Source organism: Lonchura striata, chromosome 5 (assembly GCF_046129695.1).
Source record: "Lonchura striata isolate bLonStr1 chromosome 5, bLonStr1.mat, whole genome shotgun sequence".
Taxonomy (NCBI): domain Eukaryota; kingdom Metazoa; phylum Chordata; class Aves; order Passeriformes; family Estrildidae; genus Lonchura; species Lonchura striata.
Window position 1 is genome coordinate 72,884,579 of NC_134607.1, and position 22,771 is coordinate 72,907,349.

The 22,771-nt window shown below is 69.7% G+C and overlaps 4 protein-coding genes across 5 annotated transcripts; 1 reads left to right on the top strand and 3 right to left on the bottom strand.

Moving 5' to 3' along the window:
* Window positions 1–252: 252 nt before the first annotated feature.
* LOC116184375 (uncharacterized) lies at window positions 253–4,366 on the bottom strand. Its single transcript, XM_077783170.1, has 12 exons — window positions 4,322–4,366; window positions 3,576–3,776; window positions 3,441–3,530; window positions 3,029–3,169; window positions 2,688–2,828; window positions 2,481–2,536; window positions 1,861–1,980; window positions 1,727–1,769; window positions 1,572–1,652; window positions 1,348–1,504; window positions 681–751; window positions 253–408 (listed from the first exon to the last, which is right to left on the bottom strand). The coding sequence occupies exons 1-12, from the start codon at window positions 4,364–4,366 to the stop codon at window positions 253–255; spliced, it is 1,302 nt and encodes a 433-aa protein (XP_077639296.1).
* Window positions 4,367–5,456: 1,090 nt separating this feature from the next.
* Window positions 5,457–11,109, bottom strand: GCC1 (GRIP and coiled-coil domain containing 1). Of its 2 annotated transcripts, none has more exons than XM_021546366.2 (3): window positions 11,062–11,109; window positions 9,057–9,988; window positions 5,457–8,504 (listed from the first exon to the last, which is right to left on the bottom strand). In XM_021546366.2, the coding sequence occupies exons 2-3, from the start codon at window positions 9,975–9,977 to the stop codon at window positions 7,200–7,202; spliced, it is 2,226 nt and encodes a 741-aa protein (XP_021402041.1). In that variant the 5' UTR covers window positions 9,978–9,988; window positions 11,062–11,109; the 3' UTR covers window positions 5,457–7,199. The 2 variants fall into 2 exon arrangements, with proteins under 2 accessions (XP_021402041.1, XP_077639863.1); XM_077783737.1 differs by lacking the exon at window positions 11,062–11,109 and adding an exon at window positions 11,016–11,043.
* Window positions 11,110–13,568: 2,459 nt separating this feature from the next.
* Window positions 13,569–16,681, top strand: LOC110479258 (acrosin). The gene is made up of 5 exons (XM_077783097.1): window positions 13,569–13,639; window positions 13,759–14,001; window positions 14,378–14,655; window positions 15,463–15,596; window positions 15,902–16,681. Exons 1-5 carry the CDS (start codon window positions 13,569–13,571, stop codon window positions 16,679–16,681), a joined length of 1,506 nt encoding a protein of 501 aa, XP_077639223.1.
* Window positions 16,682–20,689: 4,008 nt separating this feature from the next.
* Window positions 20,690–22,771, bottom strand: PAX4 (paired box 4). Its single transcript, XM_077783098.1, has 3 exons — window positions 22,636–22,771; window positions 21,290–21,420; window positions 20,690–21,219 (listed from the first exon to the last, which is right to left on the bottom strand). The coding sequence occupies exons 1-3, from the start codon at window positions 22,769–22,771 to the stop codon at window positions 20,755–20,757; spliced, it is 732 nt and encodes a 243-aa protein (XP_077639224.1). The 3' UTR covers window positions 20,690–20,754.

The window sequence follows — 22,771 nt, forward strand, 5'->3', positions numbered from 1 at the left end:
GAACGGGATGGGGTGGGAGCTCGGAGCAGCCCCCATGGAACGGGATGGGGTGGGAGCTCAGGGAGCAGATCCCAGGGAAGGGGATGGGGTGGGAGCTCAGGGAGCAGCCCCCATGGAACGGGATGGGGTGGGAGCTCAGGGAGCAGATCCCAGGGAAGGGGATGGGGTGGGAGCTCAGGGAGCAGATCCCAGGGAACGGGATGGGGTGGGAGCTCAGGGAGCAGATCCCAGGGAACGGGATGGGGTGGGAGCTCAGGGAGCAGCCCCCAGGGAATCGTCGTAGAAAGCCTTGAGCCCCTCCGGGCTCTGCAGGGAGGCGCTCCGCGCCAGCACGTCCCGGCGGAAGTTCTCCCGCATCCAGCCGTAGACCAGACTGTGCAGGAAGCCCTGCAGGGACACGCTCAGGGCCTGGGGACACAGGGACAGCGGCTCAGGGCTCCCGGTCCCTGCAGGCACAGCCCAGGCAGGCTGGCACAGCACACGGAGGGACTTTCCCCTTGGTGTGGCCAATTAAAGCACACCCAGGCCCTGGGAAGAGCCAAGGGGTGAGATCCCAACCCAAAATCCAGTGGGAAGAGCCATGCTGGGCCCAGGGTGTGTCCCCAAGGGCTGCCACAGCTCCCACGTGCGATGGGGACAAATGGCCAACCTGGGAGCCCTGGAAAAGGGGCTTTACTCACTGTGGACACATAGAGGATGAAGAGCGAGGCAGGGCTGATGCTGGTGAAGGAGAGGATGGTGAGGAGGAAGGCTGTGGGTGGGACAGAAGGAATTCCTTGGTGGGGCACCCTCACTGTGACCCTGAGGGGCTGGGGGAGCTGGGGACACCCTCACTGTGACCCTGGGGAGCTGGGACACCCTCACTGTGACCCTGGGGAAGCTGGGGGAGCTGGGGACACCCTCACTGTGACCCTGGGGAAGCTGGGGACACCCTCACTGTGACCCTGAGGGGCTGGGGACACCCTCACTGTGACCCTGGGGAAGCTGGGGACACCCTCACTGTGACCCTGAGGGGCTGGGGGAGCTGGGGACACCCTCACTGTGACCCTGGGGAGCTGGGACACCCTCACTGTGACCCTGGGGAAGCTGGGGGAGCTGGGGACACCCTCACTGTGACCCTGGGGAAGCTGGGGACACCCTCACTGTGACCCTGAGGGGCTGGGGACACCCTCACTGTGACCCTGGGGAAGCTGGGGACACCCTCACTGTGACCCTGAGGGGCTGGGGACACCCTCACTGTGACCCTGTGGGGCTGGGGGAGCTGGGGACACCCTCACTGTGACCCTGGGGACACCCTCACTGTGACCCTGTGGGGCTGGGGGCTTTGGGACACCCCCCTGGCCTTGCCTGGCGTCCAGCAGAGCAGGAAAACCAGCTGGAAGTACAGCGAGGCTTTGCTGACGCTGCGGCCGCTCCTGCCCCCGAAGCCGCCGTCCCTGTCCAGGCTCAGCAGCGGCAGCGCCGCGTTCCCCCGGCACCGGAGCCGCACCCGCCGGTACAGGAGCTGGGGGGGTCCGGGGGTCAGCGGCGCGCTGGGGACCCCCAGTGCCTCCCCCGAGCCGCGACCTCACCGAGCAGCAGCCGAGCACCAGCAGCAGGTACAGCAGGAAGATGATTTTCTCCTCCAGCCCCGCGTTCTTGCCCCCGCCGGACTGGGAGGCAGCGGGAAATGAGCGGAGCCGGGCCAGCGACCCCCGCGGCCCCGGAGCCCCACCTGAGAGCCCACCTGGGAGCAGATGTCCTGGTTCGGGTGGATCAGGAGGAGGCAGCTGCAAGGACAGAGCGGTGCTGGAGGTCCCAAAGCCTCCCCGGAGTCCCGGCAGCGATGCCCCGGGCAGGGCGGGGGCGGAGGGGCCGTACCTGGAGCAGTAAAGGCTGAAGGTGTCGTTGGAGCCGGCCCAGGGCACCACGGGCGCGATGTCGGCGGCGGAGGTGCCGCGGGCGAGCAGCTGCGCCAGGAGAGTCAGCGCCGGCACCAGCCTGGGCAAGGGACGGGTGAGAGCCCGGGCCGGCACCAGCCTGGGCAAGGGACGGTGAGAGCCCCGGGCCGGCCCGGGAAGGGCCGGTGGGAGCCCCGGGCCGGCACCAGCCTGGGCAAGGGACGGGTGGGAGCCCCGGCCGGCCCCGGGAAGGGACGGGTGAGAGCCTCGGGCCGGCCCCGGGAAGGGACGGGTGAGAGCCTCGGGCCGGCACCAGCCTTGGGAAGGAACGGGTGAGAGCCCCGGGCCGGCACCAGCCTGGGCAAGGAACGGGTGAGAGCCCCGGGCCGGCACCAGCCTGGGCAAGGGACCCGTGGGAGCCCCGGCCGGCCCCGGGAAGGGACGGGTGAGAGCCCCGGGCCGGCACCAGCCTGGGCAAGGGACGGGTGAGAGCCCCGGGCCGGCCCCGGCCTCGGGAAGGAACGGGTGAGAGCCCCGGGCCGGCACCAGCCTGGGGAAGGAACGGGTGGGAGCTCCGGGCGGGCCGGCGGCGGCTCCTACCAGGCCAGGACGTACGGAATTCCCTGCCAGGCGCTCTCCAGGCAGCGGCTCCGCTCCTGCGGGAGAACCGCCGTGAGCCGGGGCTGGAGGGGTGGCCGCAGCTCCGCCAGGACCGGGGAAATCCCGGATTCCCGGGGAAAGGGGCTGCCCCGGATCGCCCCGCTGCTCGCTTGTCCTGTCCCGGCTGTGGCCGGGCGAGGCACGGACCTGCAGCGCTGCCGGGGGCCGGGCTCGCCCCCCGAGCACGGTGCGGTGCGACTCGAACGCGTAAACAGCGACCATGAGGAACGAGACGGCGTAGGAGGTCTGGGAGAGAGGGGCAGAGCAGAGGGAAGGGGAGCGGGCATCCTGCGGTGTCCAGCGCCGCCAGGGCCCCTTCCACCTTCCCTCTGCCCCCGACACCCCCCACTCCCCCGTCCATTCCCTCCTCGTGCTCCACAGCCCGACCCTCGGCAGAGGTTCCTCCCGAGGGGGGGACCCCAGGACAGTGTCCCCAGGACACTGCAGCCGCAGACAGGCCCCAGCTGTCCCCAGCAGCGTCCCCTTACCGTGGTCAGCATCCGCCCGTAGGGACAGGCGGCGTAGGCGGGCACGGAGAGGGGGGCCGGCAGCAGCGGGATGGTTCCCGTGCCCAGCAGCGCCGTGGCACCCAGGAAATCTGCCAGGGCCAGGAGGAACAGGGGGCGCAGCTGGGGACAGGGCACGGCGTTAGCTCTGCTGGCAGCAGCCCCCGGCAGCTCCCGCGGCCCTTCCCAGGCTGGGCCAGGCGGCTCCCGGGGGCCGGGGCGAGTGCCGCGAGTTGGGCATCCTGCACCTCCTGCTCCCTGCCCGGGGCTTTAAACCCGGTGTTAGCTCGGCTTTGACTCGGGCTTAGCTGGGGCCAGACCCAGCCCTGTGTCCCTGGGAGCTGGTGACACTCACCTGGACATGGCAGCATTGCCAGGAGCCGGTGGCACTCACCTGGATGTGGCAGCAGTGATACTGCCACAGGCCGGTGACACTCACCTGGATGTGGCAGCAGGGACACTGCCACAGGCCGGTGGCACTCACCTGGATGTGGCAGCAGGGACACTGCCACAGGCCGGTGACACTCACCTGGATGTGGCAGCAGCGCCCCTGCCAGGAGGTGACAGCGAGGACGGATCCGCTGCCCAGGAGGCTGCAGGGGACGGGGCGGGCGATGACCGTCCCGGCAGAGCCGCTGCCACCCGCAGGTGCCAGCCCGGGGCGAGGGACAGGGGACAGGACCCACCTGAGCAGCGCGGCCGGGAGGGTGACGCCCGTCAGCACCAGGACCTGCGGGAGGCAGGGGGGAGCGGGGCCGGCCCGAGCCCCCCACGGGAGTGGGATGTGGGACCCCGGGCACGGCCGGACTGCGTCCCTCGGCCACCGCTGGCCGGAGCCCAGGAACGGGCGCGGGTGGGGACTGGAGGGGCCGGGGCCGGCTCTGCAGCCCCTCGGCGGTGGCCGCACGCGGCGGGGTTCCCCTGCTCCTTTCGCCCGAGTTTTCCCGCTGGGATCGCCTCCCAAGCTCCCCTCACCCGGGGCTGGGGAGCGCCGAGGAGCCGCGGCCGCGCTGGGAGCGGCTCCCGAGGGCGCCTCCGGAGCCGGGCGGGTCCGGGCCCGGGAGTCCGCCGGGAGCAGCGGGGCAGGAGGCAGGGAAGAGCCGCTCCGGCCCAGGGAAAGCCCTGCCCGGCTGGCACCCCTCCGTGCGGGCCGGTGCCCGAAGCGGCGGCCCAGGCCCCGGCGGGGGGAGCTCCCTCGGGCAGGATTTGCTGGGGTGCGAGCGCAGCGCTCAGCCCAGCCGCTCCCGGCCCTCCGGAGCGCCCCGCACGCTGTACCTGGACGTCCGAGAGAGCCGGCGGCTGTCCCTGCGCTTCGGCCATGGCCGGGCCGCAGCCCGGAGCCCGCCCGGCTCTCCCCGGCCGCAGCCCGGGATGGATGGAGAGAAGCTGGGAGCGGCTCCCGCCGCCGCCGCTGCCCGGACTCGGGACACGGCCACGGCGCAGCCGGAGGAACCTGCCCGGCCGGGGCGGCTGGAGCTTCCCAGAGGAGCAGCAGGAGCTTCCCAGAGGAGCAGGCGGCGCCGTGCCAGCCTCGAGAACGGGGAGGGATCGGCCTCCGGCGTGGGAGAGCCCAAACGAGCGCCCGGATGCCCCTGGGCACACCGGGAATGAGGGCACAGCGCTGGGAGAGCCCAAACGAGCGCCCGGATGCCCCTGGGCACACCGGGAATGAGGGCACAGCGCTGGGAGAGCCCAAACGAGCGCCCGGATGCCCCTGGGCACACCGGGAATGAGGGCACAGCGCTGGGAGAGCAGCCGGGAGCTCCTTGTGCTGCTGGAGAGCCCAGAGTGCACAGAGCTGCTGCAGGGCTGGAGCCCCGCAGATCCCAGGGATCCAGGCTGGGAGAGCTGGGGGGGCTCACCTGGAGAGGAGAAGGATCCAGGGAGAGCTCAGAGCCCTGGCAGGGCCTGGAGGGGCTCCAGGAGAGCTGCAGAGGGACTGGGGACAAGGATGGAGGGACAGGACCCAGGGAATGGCTCCCACTGCCAGAGGGCAGCCATGGATGGGAGATTGGGAATGAGGAATTCCTGGCTGGGCTGGGATTGCCAGAGCAGCTGGGGCTGCCCCTGGATCCCTGGCAGTGCCCAAGGCCAGGCTGGACACTGGGGCTGGAGCAGCCTGGGGCAGTGGGAGGTGTCCCTGCCAGGGCAGGGGTGGCACTGGGGGGGGTTTGGGGTCCCTTCCCACCCAGCCCATCCTGGGATTCTCAGTGCCAGACTCCTCTGCATCCACTCAGCTGCCACACCACGACTGCAGGTGCAGGAATGAACCATTCCTGTTCTCACACTGCCAGGAACCTCAGGAAATCAAGGGATTTAACAATTTTGTGATAATTTTAACCCAAGGATGTTCCAACATCCACCAAAAATCCCCAAGCAATGCCCATCCCACCCCCAGGAGCCAGCAGAGTTCCCACAAACATTTTACCTTTATTTCAGGGATACTGGCTGAAGGGAGAGAGGGAAGAAGGAGGGAGGAATGTGGAGGAGGGTCTGAGGGAAGAAGGGAGCAGGAGGGAGAGGGGCTGGAGGGGAGCAGAGGAAGGAATGGCACTGGGAGCTGCAGGAGGGTGAGTGACACGGAGCTGGGCACCCCTGGAGATGCTCCCCCTCAGCAGCTCCCTCATCTTCCTCTGCCAGGAACAGACAGAGGGTACCGGGACGGATCTGGGTCCTCCCAGCCGGGTCCCACCTTGTCCCTCCTCTCCGAGCTGGAATCCACCTTGTCCCTCCTCTCCCAGCTGGGTCCCACACTGATTCCCTGCTCCAAGCTGTGGCCCCACCTTGTCCCCCTGCTCCCAGCTGGGTCCCATCCCATTCCTCCGCCCTGCTGGGTCCCCACCACCCCTGGGATCCATCCCAGGTCACTCCATGCTGCAGAAGCAGAGGGAGAACAGGGATCCATCCCCTCAGCCTGAGCAGTGAAGCCACAGCAGGACGAGGCTCCACCTCCCTCTGGAGTTGTGGGAATGGCTCCAGGGAAAGAGTTGGAGCCATCGCTGCCACTCCAGAGGCACCCCTTGATTCAACACTTCCAACCTGGGAGCAGGGACTGGGCTCTCCCCTGGCTGAGCCAGCACTTTGTCCTTCAGCAGCGTTTCAAGCATTCCTGGGACAAACTCTCCCCTCAGGGCAGCACCTGGGTCCTGCTGCTCCGGGTGGGAGCATCCCTGGATGCAGGGAAATCCCCCAGCTGTGTCCCCCTCCCAGCAGGGACAGGCTCTGCCCTGTCCCAGCACGTTTTCCCTGAGGATTTTATTGAGGAGAAATTGGCACCGAGGGCTGCACTGGCCAGAGCAGAATCCAGGGAGGTTGGCTGCTGACGGGACCAGGACAGACAAGGAGGAATGGAGAGAAATTCCACGTCCCTGTCCTTGTCCCTGGCAGTGCCAGGAGTGGCCGATCCTTCCCAAGGCTCTCTGGCAGTGCAGCACCACGAGCTGCTCCCAGACCTGCTCTTGACTCGGCTCCAAGACCTCTTGGGTGTTAATCCAGACCTATCCCTGTCTCTGGGCTGAGCTTCAGCAGCCAGGATTCAATTCCAAATGCGGGCCAGGAAAACAACACCCTCAGGATGGGAATCATCCACAGGGAGATCCTTTCTCCTTCCTAGAACCCCTGATAACCCAGAGAGGATCCCTGGGAAGGAAGGAGAGCCCGAGCCCCTGGATGAGCCTGGAGCTGCATCCACTGGTTAAATCAGGCTCTGGAAAAGAACCATAGAGGGAAATGCTCAAGATTTCCTGCTCTGAGCCCCATCTTCCCGAGCCTTCCTGGCCTGGTGCTATTTTAGCTCCACCTAAAGTGCTTCCCACCTTCCCTTTCATCTCCTGAGTCACCAGCCTGGCTGGAGCTTGAAGATCCAAGTGAACTCCACTTGATGCCACGCCTGGCAGGTAGGGATTGTTTTTAAATCATCTTTAGAAAACCTCGGCATCTTCAATTCCACGGCTTTCAGATCAAGTCCCAACTCGGAGCAAATTCCCACCACGGAGGCTTTGGGGCTGGAAAAGCTGGCACAACCCCACTGCAAATTAGTGCCAAAAAAACCAAACGGAGCCCAAATCCTGGAGAGACCCAGGCGTGGCTGGGATGAGGTTTTGGTCAGTGCTCGGGAAGGAGCTCTTTGGGAAAAGGGAATAAAATCCACCCCTCATCTCTTGCCGTGGAGCCACCAGGAGCCGTGGGCCGAGCTCTTGGCGATGCTCAGCTTCTCCTCGGGGCTGAAGTGCAGGATGGCCAGGATGGCCGTGAGCGTCTGCTGCCGGCCCCGCGCGTCCGGCAGCGTCAGGAACCGGTACACCACGTTCTTCAGGTACTCCAGGTTGGCCCCTTCCCTGCTCTTATCCCGGCAGTTCTTCTGGATCTCGTCCCGCAGCGCCGCCACCTCCTCCCGGTGCTTGTCCTCCTCGGCCAGGGCGCGGCCCCGCAGCTGGTGCAGCTGCACCTCCAGCCGGTGCTTGTGCTTGCGCAGCGCCGCGATCTCCACCTCCTTGCGCGCCAGCTGCTCGGCGTACAGGAAGAAGGTGGGCTCGGAGCCGGAGCACGGCTGCAGCGCCTGCGGCAGGATCTCCGAGGAATCCCGGCCGGGAGCGTCCCCGGGGCCGGCAGCGTCCCCGGGGCCGCCGTCCCCGGGCCGGCTCCTGGGGCCGTGGGGCGGCGCCGGGGCGCGGAGCTGCTCCAGCTCCCGGTCCTTCTCGGCCAGCACGGCCAGCGCCCGGTCCCGCTGCTTGTGCATCTCCTCCTCCAGCCGCAGCGCCCGCTCCCGGAACTGCAGCTGGCAGCGCTCCAGCTCCTGCCGGTGCAGCTGCTGCAGCTGCGACAGCTCCTGCTGCTTGGCCTCCAGCTCCTGCCGGTGCCGCTTCTCCGTCTCGTCCGCGGCCAGCTGCAGCAGCGCGTGCTTGTCCTGGAGCTCCGCCAGCTGCTCCCGCGCCTCCTCCAGCTCCTTGGCCAGGCCCGTGTCCTTGGTGGCCTTGCTCTTCAGCACCTGCTGCGCCCTCACCTTGTAGCGCTCGAACTCCTCCTTGAGCTGCCTCAGCTCCTGCTGGCAGTGCCCGCCCGAGGCCTTGTCCCCGTTGCCGTCCCCGCCGCCCGGGGGCTGCTCCGGCTCCCGCGGCTCCTCCGCCTCCGGCCCCGCCGGGCCCTTCCCGGCCGCCGCCTGCAGGAGCTTCTGCAGCTTCTCCATCTTCTCCTTGAGCGCGCCCACGTCCAGGGTGGCCTCCTCCACGGCGACCTCGCCCAGGGAGCGGCTGGAGGCGGCGATGGCCAAGGTCTTGTTCTCCAGGTCCAGCTGCACGATGCGGTCCTTGAGCCTCTGGATGGTGCCCTGGTCCCTCTGCTTGGCCTTCTCGTAGGTGCCCAGCAGCTCGGACACCTGGGACACCTGGGCCTCCAGCTCGGCCACGCGCCGCTCCTCCTGCTGCGAGCGCTGCCGCAGCTGCTCCTCGGCCTGGGCTGTCTGCGGGGACACGGCGGGGTTAGGGCACGTGGGGACACGTGGGGACTCACCTGGGGTCACACGGGGCCCCTCCTGTGCTCCGAACCAACACGGGGCCCTCCCCACCCCAGGAGCCCTGCCTGGACACCTCCCTGTCCTGGCTTTTCAGGGGTTTGTGCTTAGAATCGTGGAATGGGTTGGGTGGGAAGGGACCCCAGAGCCTCTCCACGACTGCCATGCAGGGACACCTCCCACTGCCCCAGGCTGCTCCAGCCCCAGTGTCCAGCCTGGCCTTGGGCATTCCAGGGATCCAGGGGCAGCCCCAGTTACTCTGGGCACCCTGTGCCATTTATTTTGAACCTCCTGGAATCTGAAGGATTGGGAAGGGGAATTTGACTCCAGCCCCACTCCCTGGATACATCCCACACAGAGCTGCTCCCCAGAATTATCATCCCATCAATCCGCGATGGGACGCTTTGGACTCCGAGAGACTGGGAGAGGGGATTTGGCTCCCGCAGCCCCAAACCTCGCCCCAGCTCCTGCGCACCACCCTCATTCCCAGGCAGCAATCACCTTCTTCATCTCCTGCACCAGCTGCAGCTGGAAGTGGTTCTTGAGGGCGGCCATCTCCTCCTGCAGCTCCCGGATCCGCGGGTCCGCCCTCCCGCTCTCCTCGCGCGCGTCCTGCAGCTCCCTGCGCAGCTCCTCCAGCTCGTGGCTCAGCCGCCGGCCGTGCTGCTCGTGGCCCGGGGCTCGCTCGGCGGCGCGGCGCGCGGCGCGCTCGGCGCGCAGCAGCTCCTGCAGCTCGCGCAGCATCAGCCCGTGGTCGGCCTGCTCGCTCTCGCGCTCGCGCTGCTGCGCGGCCAGGCGGGCGCGGGTCTCGGCCAGCTGCTCCCGCAGCCGCCGCAGCTCGGCGTCCCGCCGCTCCGCCTCGTCCCGCGCCCGCCCCGCCGCCTCCTCCAGCTCCTGCTTCATCTGCCGCCGCTCCGCCTGGTACGACGCCTCCATGCGCGACTTCTCCCGCGTCACCGTGGCCAGCGCGCCCGTCAGCGTGGCCAGCTGCGCCTTCAGCTGCTGCAGGCGCCGCTCGGGCTCGCCCGGCGAGCCGCCCTCCGAGCCGCCCGGCTCCTCGGCTCTCTGGGAAGCGCCGCCCGCGGGTTTGTCCTCCTCGTCCCCCCCGGCGCCGGTCAGGCCGGCCGCGGCGTCCGCGCCGGCGGCCGTCCCCGCGCTGTCCTCGCTGTGCTCCGAGCTCCGGTCGTCCGGGGAGTCCCCAGCCCCGGGCGGGGGCACTGCGAGGTCCCCGTCGTGGGACACGGAGAGCACCTTCAGGCTGGCTTCCAGCGCCTCCTTCTCCTTCAGGAGGCTCTTGTAGGCCTGGACCACGTCCTTGAGGCGCGCCTGGAAGCGCAGGAGCTGCTGCTTCTGCGTCTCGATGGTCTCCAGCAGCTCCTTCCTGCTGGGGCCGCCCCCGAAGTTCATCCCGAACTTCTCCATGGCGGGGGGATCTGGGGGGGAAGCAGGGCAAGGAGAAAAGGCACCTTTGGCACGGGCAGGAGCATCGCCCTGGGCCCACCAGGACACCAAAGGGGCAGCAAACACCACAGACACCACCCCGAACCCCCCGGCACCCACATCCCGGCCAGCCCAGGGCTCCCATCCCGACCCCCTCGAGACCCCCATCCTGAGCCCGCCAGGACATGACCCGGACCCCCGGGACACCCCTCTGGACCCCCGTGCAGGACCCCCATCCTGATCCCTCATCCTGACCCCGGACACCATTCCAACCCCCGGCACCTCCCGGACCGCCCTGGGCCCTCCACTGTCACCGCCTCGGGACCACCAGAGCCACCGCGACCCCCGGACACCACCCGGGCCCCTCACCGGCACCCCCCGGGACCATCCTGCCTCCCGCCCGGATCCCTCCGGACTCCCGGTACCCGCCATCCTCACCGCCCGGTACCCGCCATTCTCACCCCCCGGTACCCGCCATCCTCACCCCCGGTACCCTCAGCCCTCACCCCCCGGTACCCGCCATCCTCACCCCCGGTACCCGCCATTCTCACCCCCCGGTACCCGCCATCCTCACCCCCGGTACCCTCCATCCTCACCCCCGGTACCCGCCATCCTCACCCCCGGTACCCGCCATCCTCACCGCCCGGTACCCGCCATTCTCACCCCCCGGTACCCGCCATCCTCACCCCCGGTACCCGCCATTCTCACCCCCCGGTACCCGCCATCCTCACCCCCGGTACCCGCCATCCTCACCCCCGGTACCCGCAGCCCTCACCCCCGGTACCCGCAGCCCTCACCCCCGGTATCCGCCATCCTCACCCCCGGTATCCGCCATCCTCACGCCCGGTACCCGCCATCCTCACCCCCCGGTACCCGCCATCCTCACCCCCGGTACCCGCCATCCTCACCCCCCGGTACCCGCCATCCTCACCCCCGGTACCCGCCATCCTCACCCCCGGTACCCGCCATCCTCACCGCCGGTACCCGCAGCCCTCACCCCCCGGTACCCGCCATCCTCACCCCCGGTACCCGCCATCCTCACCCCCGGTGCCCGGGCCCCCCTCACCTCCGGCCGGTTCCGCCGCGCCGCCACTTCCGCCGGAAGCCGCCGCGGGGGCGGGGCAAACGGATCCGTTACCGGGGGCGGTTCACGCCCCTCGTAAGGCGGTTTGTGGGCGTGGCCCACGGGAGGACACGGGGGACACGGGGGGACACGGGGGGACACGGGAAGAATACGGAGGGACACGGGGGACACGGGGGGATACCGGGGGACACGGGGGGACACGGAGTGACACGGGAAGAATACGGAGGGACACGGGGGACACGGGGGGATACCGGGGGACACGGGGGGACACGGAGTGACACGGGAAGAATACGGAGGGACACGGGGGACACGGGGGGATACCGGGGGACACGGGGGGACACGGCGGGGCGGAGCCGTGCGCGCGCCGCTCGGGTGTGGGCGGGGTCTCCCGCGCGGCGGGGGCGTGTCCCGGGCCCTGGGGGCGTGACCGGGACCTGGGGGCGTGGCCCGGGCCCTGGGGGCGTGGCCGGGTGGCGGGGGCGTGGCCCGGGCCCTGGGGGCGTGGCCTGGCGGCGGGGGCGTGGTCTGTTGGCGCGGGGCGTGGCCTGGGCGCCGATGGACAGCCGTGTCCCCAAGGGGCGTGGTCAGTAATGAGGGCGTGGCCAGAGTGGGGGCGTGGCCTTCGGCCCCGCACCGCAGAGTGGTGACAGCCGGGTGGCCCTGTACCTTCGTGTGTCCCCTCGTGTCCCCCCGTGGCCCCACGTGTCCCCTGGAGTGCCCCGTGGCCCCCCGTGTCCTCCCGTGGCCCCCCGTGTCCTCCTGTGTCCCCTCATGTCCTCCTGTGTCCCCTTGTGTTCTCCCCGTTTCCCCCCGTTTCCCCCCGTGTCCCCCCGTGTCCCCCCGTGTTCCCCGTGTCCCCCCGTGTCCCCCCGTGTTCCCCCGTGTTCCCCGTGTCCCCCCGTGTCCCCCCGTGTCCCCCCGTGCCCCCCCGTGTTCCCCGTGTCCCCCCGTGTCCCCCGTGTCCCCCCGTGTCCCCCCGTGTTCCTCGTGTCCCCCCGTGTCCCCCCGTGTCCTCCCGTGTCGCCCTCAGTGCCCGCCATCCGCGGGGGTCGCGGCGGGCGGGCCAGAGCCCCGGCAGGGAGGTGACCCCGAGGGTGTCTCCGCCGGGAGCGCGGAGCGGGCCGAGCGGTGTCCCGGAGCGCCGAGCGGTGTCCCGGAGCGCCGAGCGGTGTCCCGGAGCGATAAGCGGTGTCCCGGAGCGGACCGAGCGGTGTCCCGGAGCGCCGAGCGGTGTCCCGGAGCAATGAGCGGTGTCCCGGAGCGGGCCGAGCGGTGTCCCGGAGCGATGAGCGGTGTCCCGGAGCGATGAGCGGTGTCCCGGAGCGATGAGCGGTGTCCCGGAGCGGGCTGAGTGGTGTCCCGGAGCGATAAGCGGTGTCCCGGAGCGATGAGCGGTGTCCCGGAGCGGGCCGAGCGTGTCCCGGAGCAATGAGCGGTGTCCCGGAGCGGGCCGAGCGGTGTCCCGGAGAGGCCCGAGCGGTGTCGCGGCCCCTCCCGTGCCGTCCCCACGGCGGCCGCGGTCCCCCCAGCCCCTGCAGCCCCTCTCCAAGCGGGTGTCCCCTCTGGGGACGGCCCGGAGGAGCATCCCGGCGCTCCACACCCCCCGGTAACGATGGGGAGCAGCCGCAGCGCCCTCGGCTCTGTCCGAGCCAGCCCGGGCAGCGCCGCCTCAGCCGGGCCCGGTCCCCCTGTCCCCCGCGGGAGGGAGCCGGGGGTGCTCCCGGTGCGGCCGGAATCGCCCGGAGCCGCCGGGAGGAACGGAACTCGAGCTGCTCCAGCGTCCGTCAGCCCGGCCCTGCTCTGTCCCTGCCCAGGGGCTCCACAGAGAGCCCGGGACAAAACTTTGTCACCCGTTTGTGCATTCTGAGCCGACAAAGAAATCAATGTTCATTGCTTCTAAATGACATTAAAACCTCTTTCATTAATTAGCGTTCTGTCTTCTACTGGTTACTGAATTATTCCTTGGGCAGGGACACCTCCCACTGCCCCAGGCTGCTCCAGCCCCAGTGTCCAGCCTGGCCTTGGGCACTGCCAGGGATCCAGGGGCAGCCCCAGCTGCTCTGGCAATCCCAGCCCAGCCAGGAATTCCTCATTCCCAATCTCCCATCCATGGCTGCCCTCTGGCAGTGGGAGCCATTCCCTGGGTCCTGTCCCTCCATCCTTGTCCCCAGTCCCTCTGCAGCTCTCCTGGAGCCCCTCCAGGCCCTGCCAGGGCTCTGAGCTCTCACCCCCAGCACCCCCAAATCCTTCTCCCAGGGCTGCTCCAGCTGCTCATGCCCAGCCCGGTGCCGGGCGGGTCTGACCCCATGCTGGTGCTCTGGGTGCTGCCCCCAGACCATTCCACATTCCACTCTGTGACACCGAGCTGCCCCGACCCATGGAACCGACCGTCTGTGACATCAGCCCAGCCTGGTGGCACCGTGGGCACTGCCAGGGCCGCGGGTGGCACCAGAGGTGACAGTTCTGCTCCGCCTCTGCCACCTGCAGCGATGGCTTTGCTGGGGCTGCTCGTCCTGCTGGCCCTGGCCGGGCCCGTGTGGGCCACCTGGGACACCTGCAGGTCAGGGGGGCTCGGGGACACTCGGGGGCTTCCCTGGCACAGCCTGGGCACAGAGGAGCCCCTCGGGGTCCCTGTCCCTGCTGTCCCCGAGCAGGGCAGTGATGGCTCTGTGCTTCCAGAGGCACCTGCGGGCTCCGGCCCTTGGCTTCCGACCACAGCTCTTCAGTTCTCGACTACGACTCCGTGACTTCTGCTGCTGACCTGTCCCGTGTTGTGGCTGGCACGGGTGTCCAGCCAGGGGCCTGGCCCGGCATTGTCAGCATCCAGGCCACCTGGGAGAACGGCACGTGGCACATGTGCTCGGGTGTCCTCCTCAGCTCCCAGTGGGTGCTCACGGTCGCACACTGCTTCGCCAGGGCCGGGTAAGAAACAGCAGGGACAGAGATGTCCCTGGGGCAGGGCAGGTGCCCAGCTCACAGCACCACGTGCCACTTCCCTGCCCGCCTTGGGAAGCAGAAGGCCGGGAAATGCTGGGCTGCTGCAGCCCGTGGCTCTGCTCCCTGTCACCCCTCTGTCCATCTGCTCCCTGTCACCCCTCTGTCCATCTTTCTCTCTGTCACCCCTCTGTCCATCTGCTCCCTGTCACCCCTCTGTCATCTGCTCCCTGTCACCCCTCTGTCCATCTGCTCCCTGTCACCCCTCTGTCATCTGCTCCCTGTCACCCCTCTGTCCATCTGCTCCCTGTCACCCCTCTGTCCATCTTTCTCTCTGTCACCCCTCTGTCCATCTGCTCCCCAGGGGCATCTCCAGGTGGGAAGTGGTGATGGGGGTTTCGGATCTGAGCCAGCCGGGCCCCGAGGCTGAGGTGAGACACATCCAGAGGCTCCTGGTGCACCAGCACTACGTGCCTGCCACAGCCAGGAATGACATCGCCCTGGTGGAGCTGGACCGGCCCGTGGAGTGCAGTGACTACATCCAGCTGGGCTGCGTGCCCGACGCCTCCATCAGGGTCTTGGAGCTGAAATCCTGCTACATCGCCGGCTGGAACTTTGCCAGAGGTGAGCTCCCAATGGGATGTGTACTCCGAGGGTGAGCTGGGCACTCCGAGGATACAGACTGGGCACCCTGGGGACATGGACTGGGCACAGACAGGGACACAGACTGGGCACAGACAAGGATACAGACCAGGCACCCCGGGGACACGGACTGGGCACCCCGGGGACATGGACTGGGCACCCCAGGGACACGGACTGGGCACAGACAGGGACACGAACTGGGCACAGACAGGGACACGGACTGGGCACAGACAGGGTCCAGCTGCAGGACGTCAGCGGGGCCGGGCTCGGAGCAGCCCAGGCTGGGGAAGGAGTCCCTGCCAAGATGGGGCATGGAACGGAATGAGCTGTAAGGTCCCTGCTCACCCAAACCATTCCTGCTGGCCCTGTGAAGCCTCAGGAGAGATGGGTCTGGCTCCTCCCCAGGCCAACAGCAGGGACACAGCTGGGCAGCATTGCCTCGTGGGGAAGGGGCAGGGACACAGCTGGGCACATTGCTGCCTGGGGAAGGGGCAGGGACACAGCTGGGCAGCATTGCCTCGTGGGGAAGGGGCAGGGACAGGGACACAGCTGGGCACATTGCTGCCTGGGGAAGGGGCAGGGACACAGCTGGGCACATCGCTGCGTGGGGAAGGGGCAGGGACACAGCTGGGCACATCGCTGCGTGGGGAAGGGGCAGGGACACAGCTGGGAACATCGCTGCGTGGGGAAGGGGCAGGGACACAGCTGGGCACATCGCTGCATGGGGAAGGGGCAGGGACAGGCCCGGGAAGGGGAGGGGATGGGTACTGAGCTGCTGGCAGCTCATTCCCACGGTTCTGGGATCAGGCATGGTTCTGCGGGAGTCCAAGGTCCACCTCATCCACACGGAGATCTGCAACAGCAGCCGGTGGTACGGGGGGGCTGTTCATGCTGACAACCTGTGTGCTGGGTACCCGCAGGGCGGCATCGACACCTGCCAGGTAGGAGCCCCCCCACAGCCCACTCTGTGCCCTCTCCACCCCTCCCCTCCCCACCCGCGGGTCCCTGTCCTATGTCCCCTTGTCCCCAAGGCCTGTTCCTGCCCACAAAGCCCATCCAGTGCCCTCAGCAGACCCAAAGTGCAGGTGTGACCCTGGAACATCTGTCTTCTGCACATCTGGGACCCATGTGCAGAGATGGGAGAGCCCCTGACCCTGAATGAGGACCTGGCAGGGACTGGGGGAGAGGAGCCAGCCCGGGGCTGTCGGCAGCCCCCACAGTCCCTGAGCCATCTCTCCTGGCACAGGGGGACAGCGGGAATCCCCTCGTCTGCAAGGACAACAGAGCTGACTACTACTGGCTGGTGGGGTTGAACAGCTGGGGAAGAGGCTGTGACAGAGCCAGGCGCCCCGGGATCTACACCTCCACTCAGCACTTCTACAACTGGATCCTCATCCAGACGGGCCTGAGCCCAGCTGACATCACCGGTTCAGCACCGGAGCCGAACTGCGCCCCGACCCCTAAGCCAGAGGTCACCATGGCTTCGGCGCAGACCACGACGCCAGGGCCGGAACAAGAGCCAGGGACAAAGCCAAGGCCAGCGCCAGGGCCGACACCAGAGCTGGTGCCCGTGCTAGAGCCAGTGCCAGAGCGGGTGCCAGTGACAGAGATGACGCCAGAGCCGACTCCAGGGCCGGAGCCGGTAACAAAACCAACGCCAGAGCCGACGTCAGCGCCACAGCCAAGCCCGGAGCCGGTGCCGGTGCCGGAACCGACCCCAGTGCCAGTGCCAGAGCCGACAGGAGAGACAGTGCCAGAGGCAACGACAGAACCGGCGACGAAGCCAACACCAGAGCCAGCACCAGTGCCAATGCCAGAGCCGAAGCCAGTGCCAGAGCCAACGCCAGAGCTGGTGCCAGAGCCATCACCCGAGCCAGCCACCCCCCTGGGGCCCGAGCATCCAGTGCCAACCCCGGCACCGGCCCCGGACCGGCTCCTGGTGATCTCGGTGTCGTACCAGAGCCTGCTGCAGTTCTGTAACCTGCTCAGGGATTTCCTGCAGTTCCTGAGGGACCAGCTGGGCTGAGCGCAGCCCGGCGGGCGCAGCTCCGGCTGCAGAGCGCGGCCCGGCCCGCTCCGTCCCTGCCGCCCCTCCCCTGCCGCCCCGAGCCGCAGTCCGTTCTTTGTCGAAATAACGCTGTTCGTGCTCCCACACCGCGGTGTGCATTGAAATAACGCCGTTCGTGCTCCCACACCGCGGGCTCTGCGCCGTTCCGCCGCCGGGCAGGGCCAGGAGGGCCGGGCGGGAGAACGAGCGGGGCTGGCCCGGTTCGGGAGGAGCCCGGGAGGAGCCAGGGCGGAGTGGGAAAAGCGCTTTAATAACCGAGCGGCCCGGGAACGGAGCAGCCCCGAGCCCCGAGGGACGCGCAGGTACGGGAGGTGCCACCCTGAGCTGCTGCGGCCACCCAGGGGTGTCCCCTCTGTCACCAGCTCGTGTCTCTGAGGCTGCCGGGACCCCGACCCCACTGCCCCCGCTGTGCCCTGGGTCCCGGGTGGGATCCGGGACGTTCCCTCTGCTCCAGCGGGGTCGCGGCTCCCAGGAGCTGTCCTGGCTCTGGGAAGGGGCTGGAGCGTGGGGACCCTCCCGGAACGGGTCAGGGATCCTGGATTCCGTGATCCATCAGCGTCTGGAGGCCGTTTAGGGACCTGCCGCGGGCTGGCCCGGCCCTGCTGCCTCCGCAGCCCGCCCTGCAGGGATATCCGCAATTCCCGGCTCGGAGCCCCCCCGTCCTGCAGGGCCCCCCAGGGCCGGGACAGCCCGGGCCGTGGGGCTGGCACCGGGGGCTCAGCGGGGCTGCGGGCCCCAGGCTGGCAGCGGGGTGAGCCCGGGGGGCAGCAGGGCGAAGGGGGGGCTCTCCAGGGGCTGCCAGGGCGCTGGAGCGGGGGTCCCGCCGGGAGCCAGACCTGCGGGACGGACACGGGGCTCAGGCACGGCCCGCCGGGCCCTGGGAGGGGACACCCAGGGACCGCCAGCCCCGGAGCGCGGGGGTCCCTCCCCCGCGGGCAGCTCCCGCGGCCGGGCCGGCCCCTCGTACCGCAGCAAGCGTCGTCCCAGGCGCAGGGCCCGGAGGCGCAGAGGTGCAGCGGGGCCGGGGGGCGCGGGTGGGCGGCGAGGCCGTGCAGGGGCTGCCCCGAGCCCGCGGCCGCGTCCGGGAGGGGCTGCGTGGGGACCAGAGAGGGACATGTCCCGGGCGTCCCGGGGCTGCTCCGGACCGCGGGGACCGGCAAGGGTCGGGGCGCTCCGGACAGGGCTCCCCACGGCAGCGCGGGCTGCGGGGGCTGCCCGAGCTGCTTGGGGTGTCCCCAGCACCCCGGAGCGGCCGCGTCCTACCCGTGCGGCGGCTGCGGCGGCGGGACCGACGGCGGCCGGGATCCAGTCGCACCAGGAGCCTGCAGGGCACGGGCGGGACAAGGTCCTGGCTCGGGCACCGCGCGGGCCCCAGCCCCGGTTCACCGGGGCGCACCGGGAGCGGCCGTGTCCTCTCCCCAGCTCCCAGCGGGGCTCTGGGAAGCGACCCCCGGTGTCCCGGCGCCAAACGTCAGCCGCGCTCCCTCCCCGGGGCGCCCCTGGGTCCCGCGTCCCGTCCCCTGGGTGCCCGGGCTGTCACCTGCGCCGCCAGCCTCCAGCTGCCGCTTGCTCTCCCGGCGCCACTTGGCTCGGCGGTTCGAGAACCAGACCTGCGGAGAGGGCGGGACTGAGGCCGCCCCCCGCCCGTCCCACCCCCGCGCCCCCCGGCACAGCTCCGAGCCCCGGGACACGGGTGGGACACGGGCAGAGAAGGGGGCTCCACCCCGGGCACGGGCGCGGGCGTGGGCAAAAGAACGCCCGTGTCCTGGTCCCACGCATGCACCGGGCACGGGCGTGGGCAAAAGAACGCCCGTGTCCTGGTCCCACGCATGCACCGGGCACGGGCGTGGGCAAAAGAACGCCCGTGTCCTGGTCCCACGCATGCACCGGGCACGGGCGTGGGCAAAAGAATGCCCGTGTCCTGGTCCCACGCATGGGCACGGCAGAGCAAAGGCTTTTGTTCTGGGCATCGGAACGGTCTTGATCCCAAGCGTGGACCTGGACAGGGACAAGTGGCTCCATGCCGGGAACGGGCACGGTCCTGGGCAGAGGAAGGCTTTGATCCCGCACCTTCCCCACCTCATGGGGGGAGCACACCGTGTGCTCTGCCGTGCCGCGGGGTGCCCAGGCAGCGCTGCCCTGGCACGGGGGGCTCGCTGCTGGCACGGCCTGGACACCCAGAGGCTGGGCAGGGGCACAGGGATGTGGCTCTGGAGCTGCTGCGAGGAACGTGTGAGGGGCGTGTGCCAGGTGTGCCATGAAATGTGCCATGAAATGTGCCATGAAATGTGCCATGGAGAGAGCCGCGAGCCCGGACAAAGCCAGCCCTGGGGAGTCACTGCCACCACCCGGAGCCCGTCCCGGTGCCACGCTTTGGAGCTTTGGAGCTGTCCCCGGGGGCTCGCTGTCCCCTGGCCCGGCGGCCCCGGTCCCGCGGCCCCTCCGGGCCCCTCCGGGCCGCTCCGGCCAGCGGGACGCGGCCGTTCGGGGCGAGGGGGCCCCTCTTACCCTGACGGTGCTGTCGGGGAGCTGCGTGGCCGCGGCCAGGCTCTGCCGGGTGCGGCTGTCCGGGTACTGCCCCCTCCGGAACTCTGCAAGGGCACCGGGCCGGGCTGGGTCCGGTCCGGCCGGGTCGGGCCAGCCAGCCCCGGCACCCGGGCAGGAGATGCCGGGACGTGTCTGCAGCCAGGCCGCGGGGCCAGCGAACTGGGGCGTTCCGGGGTGTTTGGGGCGCTCTGGGGTGTTCTGGGGTGGTTTGGGGTGCTCTGGGGTGCTCTGGGGCGCTCTGGAGTGGTTTGGGGCGCTCTGGGGTGGTTTGGGGCGCTCTGGGGTGGCTTGGGGCGTTCCGGGGTGGTTTGGGGTGCTCTGGGGTGGTTTGGGGCTCTGTGGGGCGGTTTGGGGCTCCGTGGGGTGGTTTGGGGTGCTCTGGGGTGGTTTGGGGTGCTCTGGGGTGGTTTGGGGCCCCGCAGCGATGGCCGGGTCACCCAGAGGGGCAGAGCCCATCCCGAGAGCCCCAATCCCGGGAATCCCGGGACATCCCCCCGGGAGCAGCCCCGCTCCGCCCCGCCCGGAGCCGGCATCCCGCGGGGAGCGCACCTTCCTCCAGCGCCTCCGCCTGCTGCCGGGACAGCACGGTGCGGCTCCTGCCGCCGCTGCCGCGCCCGGGGCCCGCCCGGAGCCGCCGGCCCGGAGCGCCGCCCGGGGCCGCGGGGGACGCTGCGGGGACGGCAGGACAGGGGCTGGAGCCGGTGCCGGGGCTGGCGGCTCCCCGCAGGGGCCGGGAAGGGCCAGGAGGGCTCCGGGCTTTGGGGCCAGGCTCACCCGGTGGCCGCGGGTCCCGAGGCTCGGCCGCCAGCCGGAGGTCGCTGGGCAGGGTCCTGAGCACGCGGTTGATGGAGGAGACCTGGGCAGGGGAGAGGGATGTGCCGGGAGGGGACGGGAGCCCCGGGGCTGCGGGGGACAGGAATGGAGGTGGAGCTGTCTCCGGGATCTCTCCGGAGCCAGGGATTCTCCGGCCCGGGGCCGAGCCCGTCTGCTCCCTGTTTGTGATCCGGGACCCCGGCATCCCGGGGACGGACAGAACTAACGGGGCGTCGCAGGGTGGGAAGCGCAGCCCTCCCCGCCCAGGGGACACTTGTCACGGAGCCACCGCGGCGGCCCGAGGCCCGAGGAGCAGCCGGGCTCGGGGCTGGCGGTCGGGGCTCCGCTTCCGCCGGGAAGGAGCGATCTGCCTTCCCCTCCCCAGCCGCTCCAGCTCCGCGTCTCACCGAGCACCGGGCCCTTCCCGGCGGATCCTTCCCATCCCCGAGTCCTTCCCAGGGAGCCGAACCCTTCCCGTCACTCCGAGCCCTTCCCGGGCACCATTCCCACTGTCCCGGGGCACCATTCCCACTGTCCCGATCCCTTCCCGGGCACCATTCCCACTGTCCCGATCCCTTCCCGGGCACCATTCCCACTGTCCCGGGGCACCATTCCCACTATCCCGATCCCTTCCCGGGCACCATTCCCACTGTCCCGGGGCACCATTCCCACTATCCCGATCCCTTCCCGGGCACCATTCTCACTGTCCCGATCCCTTCCCGGGGCACCATTCCCACTGTCCCGAGCCCTTCCCGGGCACCATTCCCACTGTCCCGAGCCCTTCCCGGGCACCATTCCCACTGTCCCGGGGCACCATTCCCACTCTCCCGATCCCTTTCGCCCCCCGGCCGTGGGGCGGGCCCCCCTGCCCTGCCCGGCCCGGCCATTCCCGCAGCCCCGGGGCTCCGCGGAGGACTCACGCTGGGGATGGCGCTGCTGGCGCAGGTTCCCTCGGCGTGCAGCTGCCGGCGGATCTCCCAGGCGAAGAGCCCGGGCTGCTCCAGCTTCAGCCGCGCGATCCTGGCCACCACGGCCGGCGTGGCCGTGCGGGGCTTGCTGCCGCCCGCAGCCTTGGGCCCCACGGCCCCCGTCCGGTAGTAGCGGGCCAGGATTTTGCTGACGCAGCCGTTGGAGACCTGCGGGCGGAACTTCAGCGCGGGGAGGGTTCGGGAGGGGAAGGAGACCCCAGCCCCGGGCCGGGCGCACCTTGAGGCTGCGGGAGATGTCAGAGCTGCGGGCGCCGCTCGCCGCCAGCGCGATGATTCTCTGCCTCTTGCACGTGGGGAGGGGGCGGCCGTTCAGGAAGAGCCCCCCGAGCTGGTTCACCCCGCTGGGCCCTGGGGAGCGGGACAGGGCTGGCCAGGGGAGCTGGGGTTTGGAGGGACGGCGGGCGCGATGCTGGGGAGGGTGCAGGCAGGGAATGGGAGCGCCGGCCCCGGGAAGCAGGGAAAACATCCCCTGGGAGAGCACGGGGAGAATTTGGGAAGGGCAGGGGGTGACAGGCTGCGGGGCTGGATGTCCCCGGGGAGCGGGACGCCCTGCGGAGCCGCGGGTGAATCGGTGTCGGGGAGGACGCCCGTGTGCCGGAGCAGGGGATGGTGGCACGGCACGTCCCCGAGTCCCACCGGAATCACCGGGACCCCGCGCCCGGAGCCGCCGCGTTCCTCACCTCGGTGTTGCATCGTGGAGAGGCTTCGGGGGCTGTGGGTGCCTGGGAATTCCCAGTGGGACACGGGGAAAAGTGCAGGGCCGGATAAATCAGCGCCGGTGTCCAGGGCTCAGCCACGACCCTGCTGCGAGGAGAAGGGACGAGAGCAGGAATCCTGGAGCAGAGGATGGAAACGCTTGAGGGCAACTTGGGAAGTCCCTGTGCTCCAGGCACAGCGGATAAAGACCAGGAAAGGAGGTCACAGGGCTCTGGAGAGGCTCGGGATACACCGGGAATTCTGCCGGTGCTGCCTGCACCACCGGCACGGAACGGAGCCAGCGTGGCTGAGGCGCGTCCCGGCGCCCGCAGAGCTCCCGGGACACCCCTCGGGGGGCAGGGGCGTCCCCACGCCCACCCCAGCCCAGCTGAGTGCCGGGATCCACGGGGAGTGGAGGGTTCCCCCACGCCCACCGCCCTCCCAGCCAGGAATTCCTCATTCCCAATCTCCCATCCCTGGCTGCCCTCTGGCAGTGGGAGCCATTCCCTGGGTCCTGTCCCTCCATCCTTGTTCCCAGTCCCTCTGCAGCTCTCCTGGAGCCCCTTCAGGCACTGGAAAGGCTCTGAGCTCTCCCTGCAGCTTTTCTGTCTCCAGGCTGGCACTTCCAGCTTTCCCAGCCTGGCTCCATGGATTTCCCGGCAGGATTCCCACAGGGACACTGGTGCCAGTGCCTCTCCTGCCTGAGCAGCAGCGGAGCCACAGAGGTGCCACCGAGCCTGGCGGCTGCTGCTCCCCTCACGGCCCTGCCAGAGCCCCCCGTTCACGCAGGGTTTCACCTGGAACATCCTAAAACCCTCCCGACACCGCCGGTGTGGCGCTTCCCCAGCCACAGTCCCCAGATCCCACCGCGCTCTTCCCTGCGCAGCCTGAGGGAGTTTGGCGCCGCCGACCCTCGGTGAAATTCGGGAAAAGCGAAATCGATCCAACAACGGGGACAAGCCCGCAGGTTTCCCGCGGGTGAGCGGCAAAAGCCGAGGCGCAT

Bases quoted from the DNA above. Each gene is read 5' to 3' on its own strand.
- PAX4 (XM_077783098.1), bottom strand. From the start codon at position 22,771: ATGCGCCTCGGCTTTTGCCGCTCACCCGCGGGAAACCTGCGGGCTTGT. The intron at 21,421-22,635 runs GTGGGATCTGGG...CCCGCTCCCCAG, and splicing joins GCTGCGCAGGGAAGAGCGCG to GGCCCAGCGGGGTGAACCAG. The intron at 21,220-21,289 runs GTGCGCCCGGCC...TTCCGCCCGCAG, and splicing joins ACATCTCCCGCAGCCTCAAG to GTCTCCAACGGCTGCGTCAG.
- GCC1 (XM_077783737.1), bottom strand. The intron at 8,505-9,056 runs GTGATTGCTGCC...GTGTCCCCGCAG, and splicing joins TGGTGCAGGAGATGAAGAAG to ACAGCCCAGGCCGAGGAGCA.
- LOC110479258 (XM_077783097.1), top strand. From the start codon at position 13,569: ATGGCTTTGCTGGGGCTGCTCGTCCTGCTGGCCCTGGCCGGGCCCGTG. The intron at 13,640-13,758 runs GTCAGGGGGGCT...CTGTGCTTCCAG, and splicing joins GCCACCTGGGACACCTGCAG to AGGCACCTGCGGGCTCCGGC. The intron at 14,002-14,377 runs GTAAGAAACAGC...TCTGCTCCCCAG, and splicing joins CACTGCTTCGCCAGGGCCGG to GGGCATCTCCAGGTGGGAAG.
- LOC116184375 (XM_077783170.1), bottom strand. From the start codon at position 4,366: ATGGCCGAAGCGCAGGGACAGCCGCCGGCTCTCTCGGACGTCCAG. The intron at 1,653-1,726 runs GTGGGCTCTCAG...GCTGCCTCCCAG, and splicing joins ACCAGGACATCTGCTCCCAG to TCCGGCGGGGGCAAGAACGC. The intron at 409-680 runs GTGAGTAAAGCC...CTGTGTCCCCAG, and splicing joins TCATCCTCTATGTGTCCACA to GCCCTGAGCGTGTCCCTGCA.